Source organism: Octopus bimaculoides, chromosome 28 (genome assembly GCF_046866305.1).
Source record: "Octopus bimaculoides isolate indiv1 chromosome 28, ASM4686630v1, whole genome shotgun sequence".
Lineage (NCBI taxonomy): Eukaryota > Metazoa > Mollusca > Cephalopoda > Octopoda > Octopodidae > Octopus > Octopus bimaculoides.
Window position 1 is genome coordinate 6,395,312 of NC_142955.1, and position 20,686 is coordinate 6,415,997.

At 36.5% G+C, this 20,686-nt stretch overlaps 1 protein-coding gene across 3 annotated transcripts in view; it reads right to left on the minus strand.

Moving 5' to 3' along the window:
• The window catches only part of LOC106868371 (uncharacterized), a 192,797-nt gene that overhangs the window by 91,819 nt on the left and 80,292 nt on the right, over positions 1-20,686 (minus strand). For all 3 annotated transcript variants that reach the window (XM_052977663.2, XM_052977662.2, XM_052977661.2), the window contains exon 3: positions 11,048-11,113. In XM_052977663.2, the coding sequence (XP_052833623.1) occupies positions 11,048-11,113 (66 nt within the window). The remainder of the gene's footprint in view (positions 1-11,047; positions 11,114-20,686) is intronic.

A 20,686-nucleotide genomic window follows, 5' to 3' on the forward strand; every position in this document is an offset into this window, starting at 1 on the left:
AAAACAGGATAATGATGAAGTACTACTTAGAAAGTGAATCTAAAAGAAGGTGTTATAGAAAACGGATGTTAACACTTTGGGTAGAGAAGGGTATGTTTAAAGTGATTGAGAAGAGACTAGTAGACTAAGCTAATGCTGTTAGAAGAAAGTGGATGACAGAATTGGAAGTGGAAGAGATCACAAGAGAATTGGGAAAGAAAGACCCAACAACATAAGAGATATAATTCAAACCAAAGAAGAACCTAAAGGGAAAAATAATAATAGCACTACCAATCAGAAATGGACAACTGGCACCAGCAATTTAAATGATCTAAGTGAGGAAGATCAGAAGATTTTAGATGAGTCGCAGGAAGCAATGAGTAACGAAGTAAGAAAAAGATTGCCAGCATTAAAAGGTACCAACAGAAGGAAGCTGCTAGATATGACTAGGAAAGTAGATTCTGATATCAGTAGGATAGAGACTAAAAATATGCGAAACACTAACTTATTGATCTGTGCAGGAGGGGTAGTAGTTACTAGGAGATTAGATATTCCACAAGGAAAGATTAGAAAAGAGCAAATGTGGAAAAGGAGACTACAAAATAAAGTGAAGACTTTAAAACAAGATCTGAGTCGAATAGAAGCCTGGAAACTGAACAAGTTAGGAAACACAAGATTGAAATCTTCTCTTGAGAAAAAATACTTAGTCAAAGAGAAAGGATTTGAGACAGTCATAGAAAAGTTGAAACAGCATATCCTATCAGTAGTAAGTAATCTTTCCAGATATCAGAAAAGAATAAATCAGTATCAACAGAATAGATTATTTGAGACAGACCTGAGGAGATTTTATAACTAAATAAATAGAGGAGAAGAAAGTACTGAAAATGAGAAACCAAATGCAGAAGAAACTAGAAAGTTCTGGATTAATATTTGGGATAAGCTAGTCAATTACAATGGAGATGCAGTATGGCTAAAGAAAGTGAGGGAAGAAGTAGTGAGTGGGAAGCAACCAGATCTAAGACTAACCAGTGCATTAAGGAGTAAAGTGTTAGGAAAAATGCTGAATTAGAATGGCCCAGGACCAGATTTAGTTCAAGGATAATGGTTAAAGATATTTAGTAGTTTACATGGAAGGCTGAGGGAACAACTTCAGAATTGCCTTAATGGAGTAATAATATCAGATTGTATGACTAGAGGGAGGACAATCATCATCATCATCATCATCGTTTAACGTCCGCTTTCCATGCTAGCATGGGTTGGACGATTTGACTGAGGACTGGTGAAACCGGATGGCAACACCAGGCTCCAATCTAAATTTGGCAGAGTTTCTACAGCTGGATGCCCTTCCTAACGCCAACCACTCAGAGAGTGTAGAGAGTATAGATGTAATAATCCATTCCTCTACTATTTCTGTCTCCGATGAAGGGACACATTGCCCCCCCCCCCCCGAAACAGCTGCAAGACCCTATCCACAAAATACATTTCCAACCCTGCCATTGCTCTCCTTATCCCTCTCTCTCTTTATACATACACACGCTAATACACGACCTATGTTATAATCCCCACTCATGTTTATACAATGACAGGGGCAAAACTAGTCGGTATACAGCACTTACTCAGTATTACCTGTATCTTTGGGTTTGGTTGAATCCAATACCCTTCTTAACCTTATATATGAGGCTATATATGTGTGTGTGTGTGTATACAGTAGTCAATATTCTGACTGTAGGAAAATGATTTGCATAAAAATATTCAAAATTGCAAAAGATAAGAGCAAGGGTAATACAGCAAGCAACTATAGACCAATCACTTGCTTACCATTAGTGTGGAAGCTGCTAACAGAAATGCTTTCAGAAAGCATTTACAAGCACCTTTATAAACAGAATTTACTGCCAGAAGAACAGAAATGTTGCAGAAAGAAAGTTAGAGGAATGTACAATTTATTATACATAAACACCACAGCGGTTCTATGTGAAGTAAAAACTAGAAAGAAAAATCTAACAATAGCATGGATAGATTATAAGAAAGCTTATGACATGATCCCACACTCATGGATAAGTGAATGTTTGAGTATATTCAGTAGAGCAGACAACATAAAAGAATTAATTAGCTTTAGAATGAAGAAATGGAGAGGTAACACAGTCTTAGGGAAAGTTAATATCAAGGGAGGAATTTTCCAAGGAGATTTGTTATCCCCTTTAATATTTGTCTTATATTTGGCCCCACTCAGTTTAGTATTAAGGAAGGCAAAGGCAGTGTATCAGTTCAGAAATAGTAAAGGAAAAATTAACCATTTGCTCTCTATGGATGGTCTGAAGCTTTTTAGTAAGAATGAAAAAGAGATAGATTCTTTAATACAGACTTGTAAGACTCTTCAGCAAAGATTTAGGCATGGAATTTGGCAGAGATAAGTGTGCAATATTAGTCATGAAAAGAGGACAGGTAGTCAATAGTGAAGGCATCCTATTACCAGAGGGCCAAACATTAAAATCTTTGAAAGAAAGAAAGAGTTGTAAGTATCTAGGAATATTAGAATCTGACAAAGTACTAATTATAGAAATGAAAATGAGAATTAAAAAGGAGTACATTAGAAGGGTGAAGAAGCTAATGAAATCAAAGTTAAATTATCCAAATCTAGTGAAGGCTGTAAATACTTGGGCAGTATCATTACTTAGATACTCATCAGCTTTTGTAGACTGGACAAAAACTGAATTAGCAAAACTAGACAGAAGAACTAGGAAGGAATTCGATATGAATAGAGAACTCCACCCAAGAGCAGGAGTAGCAAGATTATTCTTACTTAGAAAGGAAAGTGGAAGAGGGTTAATATCAGTAAAAGACTGTGTGGAGTTAGCTAGAGTAGATATGGACTCCTATGTCAGTAACAGTGAAGAAAGTTTATTAAGAGCTGACAGAGTCACAGCAAAACATTGGGAAACCAAAATGTCAAACGAAGTTAAAAACCAGAAAAAAGAACAAAAGTTATCTGACTGGCAGGCGAAGGTTTTGCATGGTAGATGCCCAAAAATAGTTGCAGCAAATAGTAGTAGTGAGACATGGTTATGGTTTCAGAAAGGAAGGCTGAAAAGGGAGACAAAAAAGTTTGTTAGTAGCAGCAACCAGATCAAGCATTAACTCTAATTGGATAAGCGCCAAGATAGACAAAAACCAAGTAGATTCCTAATGTAGATTATGCAAATCAAAAGAGGAAAGTGTTACTCATATAGTAAGTGAATGTAGTATGCTGGCACAGGAAGAATACAAGAAAAGACATGACAATCTAGGGAGAGTAGAGTAATCCACTGAGAGTTATGTAGAAAGTTAGGATTTGAACATACTGATATATAGTATGAACATGAACCTAATGAAGTACTAGAAAGTAAGAAATATAAGATCTTGAAGGACTTTAACATTCAGACTGACAGAGTAATAGAAGCTAGAAGGCCTCGGTTAGTAGTAGTAGACAAAGAGAATAGAAAGTGCCAGATAACTGTCTTCACAGTCCCAAATAATGAAAAAAATCAATGAGAGGTATTAAAAAAATAGCAAAGTACCAGAACCTAGCCATTGAATTACAGAGACTGGAAAATGTGGGTAAAATGTATGCCAGTAGTTATAGGTGCATTAGGAACTATCTCTAAAGATTTGAACAGATGAATAGAAGGAATAGGCATAAAACCCAGTTTAGTACAGCTCCAGTGTTATTAGGGACAGCTAGGATACTTAGGAAGGTTCTTGACATCTAAGGTTACTTGTTGTAGCCTGGTATTAGGAAGTACAAAAAGGACATGAAGAAGAATTACATAAGAAGGGACTACACAATCAATTCCATGTAGCCACAACATAAGTTGCTGGAAAAAATAGGTAGGATTGGCTGATGAAAGGAACACTAAAAAAAGAGACCGAGAGCAATATACTGGCAGTGCAGGACCAAGATCTGGCCACGAATTGGAGGGTCAACCTTAGGAATGAACAAGTGTCTCTGCTGTGCCACATCTACAATAGAGTGGATGGAACCATTGCCCCTATCTCAAACGAATGCCCTAGACTTGCTGTAAACCACTACAAGTTGTGGCGATACGATCAGGTAGTGAAAGTGCTACATTGGAAACTGTGTGAAAAGTAGGGGCTAGAGAGAGGCAAGATGTGGTATGAGCACAAATCGCAGTGAGTGGTGGAGTCAGAGACTAGCAAAATCCTCTGGGATTTCCCAATCTAAACAGATCACGTGCTAGAGCATAAGACAAGACCTAGTGGTGGTGAACAAGGTGCACTACATACACTATACAGTTGATGTTGAATGCACCTTTGATCCACAAATAGTCAGGAAGGATGGCAAAAAGATAGAGAAAAACATGTCTCTTAAGTATGAAATAGACTGACTATGGAAAAAGAAGAAGGTGAAAATGATGCCAATTATTGTTGGGTCCTTGGGAACAGTATCAGAAGGCATCAAGAGGAATATAAAGGAAAGTGGAATAGAGTGCCCAGTAGAACTGTTACAAAAGGTTTGCCTCCTTGGCATGACCACAATAATCAGGATAGTATTGGATAGCTGAAAAAAATGGATTGTATTGTACCATAGACTGCAGGTAGTAAGCCCGCTACACATACAAGACTCCAGGAACACCAACAAAACTTGTGATAAAGAGAAATAATAACAATAACAATAATAATAATAATAATAATAATAATAATAATAATAATTATATGCTAAAAATGACAAAGAGCTAGAAACACTACTACAAACAGTACACGGCTTTACCAAGGAAATAGATATGAAATTCGGATTAGAAAAATGTGCCAAAGCAACCCTGAAAAGAGGAAAATTAGTTAAAAGTAGCAATATAACACTAGATAAAGCCAATGAAATAAGAGAACTAGACGAAAGCCAACCATACAAATATTTAGGAGTCAATGAACTAGATAGGATACAACATACACAAATGAAAGAAAAAATAAAGAAAGAGTACTATAGACGAGTTAGATCAATACTAAAAACAGAGCTCAATGCTAAAAACAAGATAATTGGTATCAACACTTTAGCTGTCCCAGTTATAAGCTACAGCTACAACATCCTTAACTGGACACTAAACGAACTATGTAAAATAGACAGGAAAACAAGAAAAATAATGACAAGATATAGGATGCACCACCCAAAATCTGACATAGAAAGGCTATATATACAACGCACGGAAGGTGGCAGGGGTCTTATACAGCTGGAAAACTATTATAAAATAACCACCATAGGACTGCAAAAATACCTACTCCAGAAGCAAGGAAAACTAATAGAAATAGCCACAAAACACGAGCAAAACAAAAAACTGTTTTCAGTATTTAAGGAAGCTGACAAATACAAACAAGAAATCAATCTACCTATCAAATACGAAGAAGAAGAAGAAGAAACAACAAAAGCTATAAAACAAATGAAATCCAAACTAAAACTAGAACAGCAACGGACCATGATAAAACGATGGCAAGAAAAGCCCCTACATGGTAAATACTGGGCTAAACTAAATGCAAAAGAAATAGACAGAGAAAAATCCCAGCAATGGTTGAGAAGTTCAGGACTCAAAGCAGAGACTGAAGGATTTTTAATTGCTGCACAAGACCAAAGCCTCCCCACCAGAAATTACCAAAAACATATAATGAAAAGAAACATAACAATTAACTGTAGAATATGTGGAGATCGACAAGAAACAATAAATCATATTATCTCTGGCTGCCCAGTCCTGGCTAAGAAGGAATATATTCACAGACACGACAGAGCTGGGACCTATATACACTGGAAGCTATGCCAACACTATGGAATAACAACAGAAAAAAGATGGTATAAACACACGCCAGAAAAGGTCACAGAAAACGAGAAAGCAACCATACTCTGGGATATGCTAATACACACAGCTAGAGAAATTAAGGCAAATAGACCAGATATAGTTGTCAAAGATCATGAAGAAAAAAAATGCTTTCTAATTGATGTATCAATACCAGCAGATGACAACGTTTCTCTAAAAGAAATGAAAAAACTTTCAAAATACAAAGACCTGGAAATAGAGGTAACTCGAATGTGGAATCTAAAAACAGAGCCAATTCCTATCATAGTAGGCGCATTAGGTATGATAAAAAAAAATATTCAGACAAATACATAACAAAAACACCAGGACTTACAAATATATATAACATACAGAAAATTGCACTACTGGGCACTGCACACATTCTATGCAAAACACTTTCAATACAGTAACCAGAAGAGCACCACAACAAACCACAGCACATACCCAAGGCGCACAGAGCTGTGCTTGGTAGTGAAGTGAAAGCACGTTATAAAAATAAAACTACTGAACAATAATAATGATAATAATAATAATAATAATAAATGCCCGGATGCAGTACCAGGTAGTGGCTCTCATGGATTCTGATCTTAATTGATTGGAAGTGTTATCATGTACATTGTTTTGTCTTGGTATAAAAGATGAGCTACAGCAAATATTCTGCTTAATACCACAGGTTTGCTTGTCAGTTGTTTGACCGTAACCAGTTGAGCATGTCCCTTGGTGGCTGACGATATGTGCATCTCTGATCATGAGCAGAAGTAGTGGGAGAGCATCATAGCCATGTGTTGAGAGGAATTCTTTGGGGTTTGAATAATTCACCTTTGGAAACATGGGTGTTTTGCTCAACATCCTTAAACAAACCTTATTCAGAGACCTTTTGAGGAGGATGGGCTACTCGACCTGAAGAAAATTCTAACTGGGCCCCACCTCCAAGGTCATAGGCTGTTTATCTTGATATGAAATCGCCATGCTGCGCACATGTGGTGGTGATGCATGTGCCTGGTTTACCCTTATCAGACGGGTAGTCATGATGGGTATAATGGGCTTCGTATATTTTACCCCAGTGTCACTTTGATGGCATGCACTGCTCTCTCACTCAATAATAATAATAATAATAATAATAATCATGTCTACTATAAGCACAAGGCCTGAAATTTGGGGGGAGGGGCTAGTCACTTACATCAAACCAGTGTTTCACTGGTACTTAATTTATTGAGTCTGAAACATGGAAAGGCAAAGTTGACCTCAGTGGAATTTGAACTCAGAACATAAAGACATGAAATACTGCTAAGCATTTTGTCCAGCATGCTAACGATTCTGCCAGCTAGTCGCCTTCATAATAATAACAACAACAACAACAACAACAACAATAATAATAATAATAATAATAATAATAATAATAATAATAATAATAATAATAATAATAGAGTCAAAATTAAAAGAAGAGTGCCATTTGTTATCTAGTGAACGATATTTCGACATCTCGTGTGTCTTCAACTGGTTCAAAAAATAAATTTGTCAATCTACTTCATTTTGGTTAATATAGAAAGGATTGACTCTATATCTTCAGGAGGAGTTACCTCAATCCTTTCTATATTAACCAAAATGAAGTAGATTGACAAATTTATTTTTTGAACCAGTTGAAGACACACGAGATGTCGAAATATCGTTCACTAGATAACAAATGGCACTCTTCTTTTAATTTTGACTCTATATCTTCAGGAGGAGTTACCTCAATCCTTTCTATATTAACCAAAATGAAGTAGATTGACAAATTTATTTTTTGAACCAGTTGAAGACACACGAGATGTCGAAATATCGTTCACTAGATAACAAATGGCACTCTTCTTTTAATTTTGACTCTATATCTTCAGGAGGAGTTACCTCAATCCTTTCTATATTAATAATAATAATAATAATAATAATAATAATAATAATAATAATAATAATAATAATAATTATTATTATTATTATTATTATTATTATTATTGTTGTTGTTGTTATTATAACAGCAACAACTATTTAATACGGACATTTCAGATTATTATACAAGAGAGAAAAACAAATTCATGTCTTGAATAACATCTTAAATCAAGACATTTCAAAATATAAATAGTACAATAAAATTTACTCTTTATATAGTTTTGGCCAGGCTACATCAACAGAACCCATCTACAAGAAGATAAAAGGATGTAGTTTGCAGGCACAGAGTACTTATAGAGAACAAAAGGAAAGTGAGGGAGGGGGTAGGAGAGGGAGAAGATGTTTATGGATAAGAACAGGGAAGAGAAAAAGGCATAGCTTAGGGAGAGAGTAGAGAGAGGAAAGGCAGAACTAGACTGAAAAGAGAGAATGGATCAACTTAATAGATAAATAGATAAATGAAAACATGAATAAAGAAATTAATATGTAAATAGGTAAATGAATGAAGGAATGAACGATGAGAAAGAAGATGAAATACAAAGGGATAGTGGCAACATATAAATGATACAGTTGAAGGGAAGGATGTAAGCAGTGAAAAGGGATGAGAAAAAGGGAAGTTGAGAAAGAGGAGGGGTAGGTGGTGCCATAGGGACAGTAATATCAATTGGTATGTGTTTGATTGTAGATACAATGACTTGGTAGAAGGAATGGCCAAAACTGAAGTCCACATGGATGTAGGCCAATAGATGTGGATAGGAACAAACATCCACAAAAATAAACACATAGACAATCTGATATAATCTATACCTGTAGAAGCATGTGAAACGATATAGAGGTGAGACAATATTATGTAGATATGGATGTAAGAGGATGAGAAACTAAGAATGACATAAAAGTTAAAATTCAAAAGAAGGTTAAGTGATATTGGAAGGGATTATTGGGGGTTAAAGGGGACATGGTCCCACATTCAGTCTCCACTGCACGACACCTTGGGCAAGTGTCTTCTACTATAGCCTCAGGCCAGCCAAAGCCTTGTGAGTCGATTTGGTTGATGGAAACTGAAAGAAACTCTTTGAATGTATGTGTATATACATGTGTGTGTGTGTGTGTGTGTGTATCTTTGTTTGTTCCCCACCACTACTTGACTACCAATGCTGGTGTGTTTATATCCTCCATAACTTAGCAGTTCAGTGAAAGAGACTAATAGGCTTTAAAAAAAATAAGTCCAGGGGTCAATTTGTTGAACTAAAAACCCTTCAAGGTAGCATCCCAGCATGACTGCAGTCAAATGACAAGTAAAAAATAAAAGATGGTAAAAGGGTAAAGGGAAGAATAAGGGGGAAAAAAGAAAGGGTTAAAAAGTTTTAAAAGTTTGTGAGTAAAGTTAAAAATATGACAAAATTAAAGTAATAATAATAAGGATCATAATAACTATGAAAATAAAAAATACAAATAAAGACAATACTAAAAAGGAAAGGAACAAAATATCTAAAAAAACAAAAAAAAACAATAAAGATAAACAGAAATAGAAGGTAACGTAAAAAGTAATGATAAGGCTAACATAAAATGAATCCAGTAAGGTTATCTGTTCTCTCTCAGAAAGTTCTTGAAGGTAAATCTCAAATTTATGTTTACAGTTTACTATTTGTTTGTTGCACTTATTAAGGATCTGTTCCCTATCAGTGGAAAGAATTTCTAAACCTTTGCAGAGTCTTTAGAAATTCTTACTACTGATAGGGAGCTTGCTGTCACTTCTGTAGGTTTGGGTTGAGACCAGACTGTACCATTTAATTCCAAAGGTAATATTTTAGGGATTCAATGTGTGAATGTGCTTGGCTAAGGAAACAAAAGATTTTAGTTTAACAATATGTAAAATAGGCCTAGAGATTCTGAGTTTCACTGGATTAGTTGTAGATTCAACATTGTAGAATAGAAAGTAACCATGCACTCATACACCACATCAGCATGAGTGCAATCCCCATCCAAGGGACACATTTTCCAAGGCCTACAGTTACAACTGTGTTCTGGTGCTCTGGGTACTAATGGTATTACAGGAGTTCCATTATCCATAGTATGTGGTTGAGGTGTGGTGAGAGTTTTTGTGCTTATATCTGGCTCATTTGTAGGGGCTGAGATTAGATCTGATTCAGTGCCAGCCAGAACTACTCTAGACTGCTCAGAAGAGGGTTCAGTGTTAGCTGCTAATTCCACACAACCTGTAACTCTATACAATGCTATACCTAGAAAGTTGAAGGGTAATATTCATCCTTTGGCTAAGGGAAGGGGAGTCAGGGTTATAGTTTCTAGATTTGTATCTACTAAAGGCAGTTATGATAGCTTCCAAGTTTGGAGTTGCACAATATCATAACTTAATTGTTTTCCTACTAAAAATTTTATGGTACCAGTGCTAAGGAGAAAGTTTCTAACAGTTATAGAAGGTCCTTGCAATTGAGGTTTTTGGTGTTATTTTACCAACATATATGGGGCTTCTTTATAACATTCAGTATTATTTCTGAATATCGTATGATTGGCAAAAAGATTAGAAAATTCTAACAGAAATGTTCTTAACTAATGGAGATGTTCTTGACAGAGAATGGGTGATTAAATGATCTATAGCCATACACTAAGTTCTTGTTTAGCTTATGGTAGGGGTAGTAAGTTTGTGAGTTGCATTCTAAGGTTAAGTCCAGGAAGTTAACAGATATAATTCTCTTTCAAACAAGATTGCTAGAATAAAGTTTTTGAAAAACTTATATGATTTTTTCCTTAAGCTATCAAGGGACAAAGAGTGGTTAAAAAAGCAAGTAGAGTGTTGTCACAGTACAAACCTCCACCAACATAGGAAAAAACTTTGAGAGGTCATCTAAAAGATACAGACCAACGAGGTTGGTAACCTGTACAGAGTCAGATGAGCCCATAGTTACACTGAACCTGTTATCTCAAGCTGTATGAGATGATCCCTTTGTATTTCTCTGACTTTTTACTTGTATTTTATCTTCTTTTTCCCCACCCACACCACTCCAAGATTTTGCTTGTTCCCTCATCCATCTACCTATTTATATATTTTTTATTCATGTTTTCATTTATCTATTTATTCATTTAGTCGATCCATTCTTTCTTTTTCTGTCAATCTAGTTCAGCCTTTCCTCTCTCCAATCTATTCCTTTCTCTTCCCTGTTCCCTCAAAGCTTCACTAAATCTTTCACCATGCATCTCTGTACTGGGATTAAACAACAACTACTGCTACTGCAATCAATGGTGACAATGACTACAACTACCACATGGTCAACGTATGAGTGCTCAATACTTACTTGCTCTTGTTGAAAGAACTGATGACAGGTCACTGCTTATGGACTCACTGCTTCTTGGAAGACAATCTAAATAGATTAAAAATATCATAAAATATAGTATAATATCATCATCATCATCATCACTTAATGTCTGCTTTCCATACTGGCATGGGTTGGACGGTTTGACTGGAACCAGTTGGTAAGCTGGAGAGCTACATCAGGTTCCAGTCTCATTTGGCATGGTTTCTACAGCTGGATGCCCTTCATAATGCCAACCACGACTTCAATTCACAGGTGCATTTTACATGACACTGTTAATGGCCACGACAATTTCACAGATGCCATTCACATGACACTGGCATCAGCCACGACTATGATTTCACTTGGCTTGACGAGTCTTCTCAAGCACAGCATATTGCCAAAGGTCTCAGTCACTGGTCATCGCAATACATACATGCATACATACATTCAAGCACAAATACATAAATATACTTTAATATGTATGTGCATGTGTATGTGTATATATACATACATAAACATATGTTTGTATGTACAGATATCTTTATGTGTGTGTATATGTATATATATATATATATATATATATATATATATATATATATATATATATATATATATATATAATTATAACCAAGGAGTATGGAGTGAACGAGTCCTTTTATTACATTAATTTACAATTGTTTCATTGGAAACTGGTCTCATGAATATTGTTACATTCTGCAATAATATATGCAGCTACTGATTCATGAAGTGCCATTGATAAAAATTGAAATTCAATTCTTCAGAATTGTGCATAGAAGTTATTTGCTGTAGATACTTGAATTACTGATAATTTATACTGATAATGAGTTGGGCATGCTTATATGATTACAGTTACAAGCCTGCCAAAACAAAACAAACTGTGATTTGAATTGATGTTTTTTGAGGGATTTTGATTGTCTTTTGCTTTTGATTATTTTGTATGGTTGTTGTTCCATTCTTTGGACTTGTCTCAGTAGTGGAAGGATCTGGTGGGTAATGTTGTAAACCTCTGTGTTTTGTGTTGTAATCAAGTGTAGAGTATTGGGTGTATCTGAAGTATTTTTTGTCTTCCAAGTAGTATTTGTTTTAATTCCTGAAATACAGGATATTTTTCAGTTTTGGTGAAAATTGCATCTAACAGAGGAATTATTTGATAAGGAAAACAGGAACAAATTGAACAAAAAGCCTAAAAAATGTAGGAATAAAACATTAGATAAATTTTACGATTTCATATCTTCCTTCCCACACAAAGAACTACCACACTGTAAACTCAAACCCAATACCAGTCAAAAACAACAGGTAATCATGCATGAACTCAAAAACAATAACATTATAATTAAGGAAGCAGATAAGAAAGTGCAGTAATTATTATGGATGTTGAGCACTACAAAAGTACTATATTATCTCTACTAGAAGTCATGACCTATCATGACAAGGTCAAGATTGTTGACAGAAAAATATCTATTTTTATTGTAAACAAAAAAAAAAATGTTACCATTACCATGAACAACAAGCACTGAGATAGTTTGAAGCTAATTGTTCTTGGGCTAGGTATGATAATAGTCACTGTATTAGGTTCCTTGATGTTAGGTGATCCTTGTGTGTTGTTGTCGCCATCCATCCATTGGTTTTTGTGTTGTTACAGTGCTCTGGCTAGCTGCTGGTTCTACTTCTGTCTGCTGACTTCCTTCTTATGCATCCGGTTTGCTGTTTATTATCTGTCATCTGTTCATAGTGGTTAAAATACACTGAATATATAGTGGTGGATATGTTCAGAAAGAGTGCACAGAAGATGAAATTGTTGTTAGATCCGGTTCCACATGAAGTCTTGAAAGGCCAGATTTGAATCATGATTGTGTTCTTGAGTTATTATTATTATTTTTTTTTTTTTTTGTCTTTTTACATTGAATATAGTGATCTGGGTTTGATTGCTAAATATTCCTGCTACAAGATAAACAATTACCAACAATCACAGACAATAACAAAAAAAGGTTTAACAAACAAACAATGTGACAACCTAATTAATTTTGAATGCAAAACTAGCTACTTCTACAACCTCCCCAAAATTCACAAACCCACATTTGTACATTGGGATAACATTCAGAATTGAGAAATGTGTTATGATGGAGATGAAGCACAGAAAAGTCATAAAACAGGCTGATTCATTAGTGCCATTGGACAAAATGCTTAGTAGCATGTCTTCTGGCTCATTACATTCTGGGTTTAAATGCTGCCAGGGTCAACTTTGCCTTTCAACCATTTGTGCCTGAAATTAAATAGGATTTAACAGATTTACTTCATATGTATTTTATTGTTTCTATACCTCTTTGATACTATAAATAACTAACATAGTATATAGCATTTACTCTTTACTTTTCATACTTTTACTCTAGGAGTGATCCTGATTTCTACTGTTCTCTCTTGATGCTATACAAGTTTCTCTAGGCCTATTTTAATCTATTTCATTATCAACTCTACATTCATTCAATATTAGCCTATTAACTAAATAATTTTATATCATACTTTCATTTCTTCCATAATTTTAGGTTTTTACTTTAATATCTTGAGCTGTCCCACCATTAAGTATTATATATACAAGGGGATGCTGAAAACTTCCTGCTTTGGCTAAAAGAAAATACAGGAGGATCAGTTAATTATGATTTTATTCAACATATTCCCCTCTCAGATTCACACACTTATTGCAGTAATCCATCAGTTTTTCAAAGCCCTGTAAAAAATTTGGAAAGTTCAACCTTCAATGAGGCCTTTCACAATACCCTTCAAGCTAGGAACTTTTCAGCATCCCTTCGTTTGTACAACATATCCAGACATGAGCACAAATACATCATATAAAAAGAAGTAGAGCCATCATTGAAGAGGTAGTGAATGGTGGGTGGGAGGAAAATGGGAGTAAAATGACAACTTACCTTATAGTCATCCTAATAATACATGATTTGTAATCATTTGACACTAAATGACACTAGAATATTTAAATATTCATCAAGTAAAATGGTTACTGCCATAAAGCAGTAAAGAAAAAAAACTATTTCATACCATATACAACAACTAAACAACACAAACTACTATCACCAGGTGAAAATACAATATGAAGAAAGATGGAGGCCTTTATATTCTCCAGTATGCAAATTAGAACAATAGGGTAAATATAGGAGAATAGGGTAGAAGAAAAAGGTAAAGAGAGAAAGAGAGAGCATGAAAGAGGAGTGTGACGGTGTGGAGAAAAGCAAAGAACAAAGTAAGAGGGCCCTCTAGATTATGCCTCACACAAAGCAACAGAATGGGTGTGCATAGGTCAGCTAAAAATCCCTAGAAGGCTTAACATAGGGCAGGGCAAGAGTGCATCACATCCTTTCTGTCAAGGATAATCACTCCTACTGAGGGACAAGACAGAGGTGCATTATTTGGTTTGGCCCACTCTTCTCTCATAATCTTAAAAACAATATCCCCAGGTTGTTTTCCCAAATACTAGATAGGGCTTTTTCTAGCCAGCATAGATACCATAGCATCTTCAAGCAGAATACAATTATGTTATCCTTCTCCATTGCTGCATTACCATGATACCTAATAGGCACAAACTCAAATACTATGATGTGATTGCCACCAAGACTGGGGATGGAAATGCCATTGTTTACTCTGGAGCCCATACCACTCATAAGCTAGCATGCTGTGTAACCCATTCTAAGAGTACTCATGATGTAGATACTTCCACATAGTTTGGGGATCTGCAGGATCATCTACCACTCTGGTTGAGATCAGAGTGGCTATTTAGGGTCATGTTAACCAAACAAATGTCCCACACTGTTCCACAATAGTTGGAAACCTCTGACCAGGGTTCTTCACCCACTAAATATAGGGTTCCTGACCAGCCACTGAATCCAGACTAATGTATGTATAAATGTAGGTTGTATAAATGTAGGTTCTATAGCTACAGAGAGCCCAGGAAAGCATCACATTGCTGTGCACAAGCTAGAGTTAGGTTCTCCACTTCAATGGTTGAGTACACCAATACTATAGTACTAGGAAATGCTAATTATAGTCAGAGATGGTCAGTGTTGGGAAATATTTGGCCAAAGAAGGATTGGAAATTATCCTGGCCAGCAAAATCAATTTGCTTAATAATAGGTTTGTTTTGTGCTCACAGAAACTCACTTTCTGATTCTATCAAGTGGGCTTCAGCAACAATTATGATGGGATAAGCTAGTCTTTGACCCTTGCCCAGCATGCTATGATGGGAATTTTCCCATTAGGCTGTTAAATTTCCTCATCTCATTTATCAAGCTACCCTTTGGTCTTTATCTGCCTCACAACTCCTGTCATCCTTTTCTACTGGTATGTATACGTTTGCTCTCCTTATCTCTAGTGTGTCTTTGGGGGATTTGATTCATCCAACCACTCTCTTCTTACCATTTTCACAGTCTTTGGGGTCTGGTGTATGCCGTTGTTGCTTTATCACATGTCTGAGTATTTATTTTCTTCTTTGTTGAACACTTCTTTTATGGTGATGTCATTGATAATTAGGTAGACCAATTCTTGTATAAAAGAGTCGATGGCATTGACTGCATGGTGGTAATGTTGATAAAGGACGAGGTTGATTTTGTTGAACCTTTCTCTTCTGTCATTTGATTTCTTCCTTTTCTCTTCTGGTGGCTTTGAAGTTTGTGGTTCCAATGGTGATGGAATACTGCCACTTGGTATGGTCTCAGGCTTGTGTTTCAAATGATTTAGGTTCAATTCCAGTGGCTTTCAGTGTTGCTTTGAGTTGGTCCTTGTATTTTCAAGGAGGGAAAACCCATGGCCTTTTTCCTGAAGTGAACTCACTGAATAAGACTTGATGAGGAACTTTGTCTCTTCCATTCTTCTTACATGTCCTGACAATTGAAGACAGTGTTTCATGATCATTAATTCAATACTTTGACTGTTGACTCTTTCCAGGACTTTGTTATTGGTCACATAGTGTTCTCATTTGATGTTCAAGATTGAACGAAGGTTTTGCTGGTGAAAGTGTTCTAATTTTTAGATGTTGTGATGATATAGTGTCCAAGTTTTTCAGCCACATAGTAAGGTTGAAATGACCACAGCATTATAAATCATAAATTTCTAATCCTGAATCTGCACATTGGTGTGAATGTGTGACAGTTGCCCTCCTAAGATCCAGTGACTACTTAGGAGTCTGGTCCTGCATGTGTGTTTGGACAAGCCTTTTAGGAGTACCGCTGCCCACCTCAATCGAGGAAGGTCCTAGAAAAGGTGAACTAAACATTGAAAGTCATTACCACTGCTCGGCTGGGAAACCTCACCTGGCAGGCCACCCATCATGTGGTCAAAACAACAAGAAACTTAAGACAACCAATACCATCTTTGGAACATAGAATGTGAGAATTCTTGTTGACATTGACAGCACTGACAAACCAGAAAGATGCACAGCTCTAATCTCAAAAGAACTGGTTGGTGTCAATGTGGACATCACAGCCCTGAGTGAAACACAGCTTTCAGGGGAAGGATAACTCAAAGCAACTGGTTCTGACTACACACTCTTTTGGAAAGGCAAGGATGAAGGAAAGAGAAGAATCCAAGGAGTCAGTTTTGCTATTAAAACCTGCATCATACAAGACCATCATTTGACACCAATTGCCATCAATGAATGACTAATGACTCTTCCGTTACCACTTCCAAATTACATCACTCTCTTTTCTGCTTATGCTCCAACTCTTGATGCTAATGAAGAAGCAAAGAATCAATTTTACCAACAACTAAGTAACACCATTGTCAACATACCACCAAAGGACAAACTCTTGTTACTAGGAGATTTCAATGCAAGGGTAGGAAAGGATCATCGCCTATGGAACTAGAAAAGCACTCCGAGAGCACAGACCTCCACCAAGCAGCTCATTTCCACCCATATACACGTATACTGAAAATTGCCCAATTTCTCAAACCAACGCCGGCAAAACATAACCTCCTCCCATACTTATCTCGACCATCATCATCATCAACATTGTCTCTGCTTTCACCACAATCACCGTCAAAACTACAATCACCACAATCAGTTTCTTTACACGGTTGAAAATCCATTATCCGATACTCATGGGACCGAGATGTTTGCAGATTTTTGATTTTTCTAATTTCAGAATGCTTTATTAAAAAAAGAAATAAAATTGCATCTACAAAACGGAACAGTTTGAGGGTAGAAACCAGGTCTAAACACAATAGCTTATAGATATACTCTGAATGTAGTTCTATATAAATCTTTAATATTTTTTTTTTATACTAAACACCTTGAGAAATGTTAAGATATCAACCCCTACCCACGTTGTCATGCTTTGATTAAAAGGTTACAGCATAGATTAAGATTACTTAGATAAGTTTCGGCCGAAGTTGACTTAGGCCATGTCTAATTTAATAGCACCGCCTGGAAGAGATACACAGTCAGCTCTGGGGAACCGTAGCCCATTCAAGCAGAAGGTTATTGTTTTCAGAGACATATCTGGGTGTGGGTGGTTTAGCTGGTATTTGTTGGGGGTAATCGTATAGGGATTGTTTGAATGCCGTGAAGTCACTTTCCTCCTTTATGTATGTCTGGCACGATGTTGAAGAGAGCAGGGCCAATTGAGGTGAAATAGTTTTGTCATAGTGTTGGCCCAGGGGCCAAGCCCCAGACGAATTTTAAAGATGGGCAATGTTGCTGAAATATTTTCCACATCATACAGATGATATAGAGCTCACAGTGGTGGTGGAGGGCGCAAAGCTTGAGCTTTTTGAGTCGATCCCAATAGTCAAGGCTTGTCATGTCATCCTCCACAGACCTCCGTGAAGCAGCTCATTTTAAGATAGATACGCGAGTATAATTACTAATAGAGAAATGAAAATAAACTTTGGAAACAGCAACGCCACCACAGGTTATGTGAAAACTATGAACATGTTTTCAAGGGAGATAATCAAAGAATGTAACATTGAAATACTTTATGTAAAGTAAATATAACAAATGAAAAACCCTTCAAGAATCCATAAAAATTCATGGATCACTACCAAAATTTCATCATCTGTTCCTTGTGTCATTACCAACTTCTCCTGTAAATTTCATCAAATACTGTTCACAACATTTTGAGTTATTTTGCACACAGACGGGCAGACGGACAAACCAACGCCAATGAAAACATAACCTCCTTCCTTGGTGAAGGTAAATAATGTCATCAGTAAAGAAAGCATAAAGTATTGCAACTCCAATGGACATCTGCCATTAGATCTATGCATGGAACATAATCTATTCATCATGAATACTCAATTTCAACTTCCAAGTTGCTTCAAGACCACATGGATCCAAATGCTGCCGTCATATGGCGACAAGACAAAAGAGACATCCTCATCACCAAAGTGAGCCTTAATGCCGATGACCAGTGGACACATCATTGCCTTGTCAATATACATATGAGAATCACCATTCATAAAAAAACAAGGATGCAACATCAACCACCATCTTGTAGAAAATATATCTCAAAACTCCAGACCCTGACACTGCAACCACCCTTGAAGCCAAAATAATCAGGAAGATTAGTTCTAATCCAGTAAATGACAAGTCTGGTGGATGCATAATGTGAGGATCAAAAAAAAACAAAACGATTTTTCTCCCTTGTCTACCAGTACGTCAGGTTTCTGATGTTCAATACTATGATCATATTGAATTTTTTTTATCCACACAATATGTATACACCAAACCCCAAAGTAACTTTGCTTGGTCATTTTATATTACATCCTTTGCTTCAGGTTTATACTATTTTTTTTTTTTTGCTTCTCCAACCCAGACATTATTGTTATACTTTCTCTTGCATTCTCTCTGGGCCAGTCTATTGCATTCTCTTAAAATAAGCCACACTGTCTCTCCAGTTTCACCACATATTCTGCATTTGTCTTATTCAGCTGATTGGTCAATTCTGTGCTTGATGTAGTTTGGTCTCAATGCTTGTTCCTCAGCTGCACATATCAAGGCTTCTGTCTCAAGTTTTAGGTCCATTTTTTGTAACTACAACCATCTTTTGTTTAGGTCTGTATCCCTTGGTACCTCTCTCAAGAACTGACAATGCATCTTTTTATCTTTCTAGTTATTTTGCCTCTTTGTTTCTATCTTTATTTTTGTAATTCATCTTGTCCTGACTGTTTTCCTTACAAGTACATGTAGTACTTCCTTTATATTCTTCTAGCCTCCCTTCTAGCTACCTGGTATAGTTTCCTGCTTCCACCACTCTTCCAGTCCTATTTCTTTGCTCTAATTGCCTTGTCTCCAGCACACCACCACATCACCCTAGGTCTTGTTGAGACTTTGTACTTGCTGCAGACTGGTCTGTGGCATGCAGCAAGCTGTCGTGCAGGAATCCCCAGTTGTCCTCTATATTATTGCTGGATCACTACCAGAACTAGAGAAGAAATTTCAGGTATGGAAGCAAATTCTGGAGTCAAAGGGCCTTAGATTTAATGAAGCAAAAGTTAAAGTATTGATAAGTAGGAAAACAGACAAATCACAGGTACCTACAGGGAGATGACCCTGCTCGATGTATATTAGGATGGTAAAAAATAAATTATAGTGCTTTTCAACTGGCAATTTTTAATCATGCGATCTGTTTTATCATGTGAGAGGAACATATGAAATATATATATTTCCTGAATGAGCACATTTTTCTATTTGAATTTTGTGTGGATTATTTACATTTACTGTTCTTAAGATAAAATTGAAAATGAAGGAAAATAAAATATATTTTCCTCATTTAATGCTCTTTTATTTCCAGAATGAAAAAATACTGCACAAACAGCAAAGAAGATATATACTGTTTATGGACGTGGTGTCATAGTTGCAAGTATTGTTTGTAAGTATTGTTTGTAAGGCTGGGTGAAGTTCAGAGAACTCCTACCACTGTTGGTAACAAAAGGCCTCTCCCTTAGAGTGAAAGGCAGATTGTATGATCCCTGTGTACAAACAGCTATGCTATATGACAGTGAGGATATGTGAAGACTTGAAAGAAATGAAACCAGTATGCTTTGCTGGATGGATAATGTCAGTGTACATATATGACAGAGTGTGAGTGATTTGAGAGAAAAACTGGGTATATGTGGCATCAGATGTAGAGTGCAAGAAAACTGAGCTGGTATGGCCATTTAATGCATATGAATGAGGACAGTTGCATCGAGTGGTACCAATCTCTAATTGTAGAGGGAACATGAGGAAGGGGTAGACCCAGGAAGATGTAGGACAAAGTGGTGAGAAAGGATCTAAAAAACGTTGGGACTCACAGAGGGGATGACAGGGGACCGAGACTCCTGGCAGTTTGCTGTGCTTGAAAAGACACATCTAAAAGTGTGGTTGCCCTTGCATACAGGCTTGTCCCTTGCAACCCTTTCCAGCTGAGCATCCCTAATCTTGTGCTAGTGCACCCATTCTGGTGCTGCATAAAAGCACCCAGTACACTCTGTAAAGTGGTTGGCATTTGGAAGGGCATCCAGTTGTAGAAACCATGCCAAAACAGACATGGAACCTGAACAACCCTTCAGCTGGTCAGCTTCTGTCAAACTTTCCAGCCCATGCTAGCATGGAAAATGATGATACAATGATGA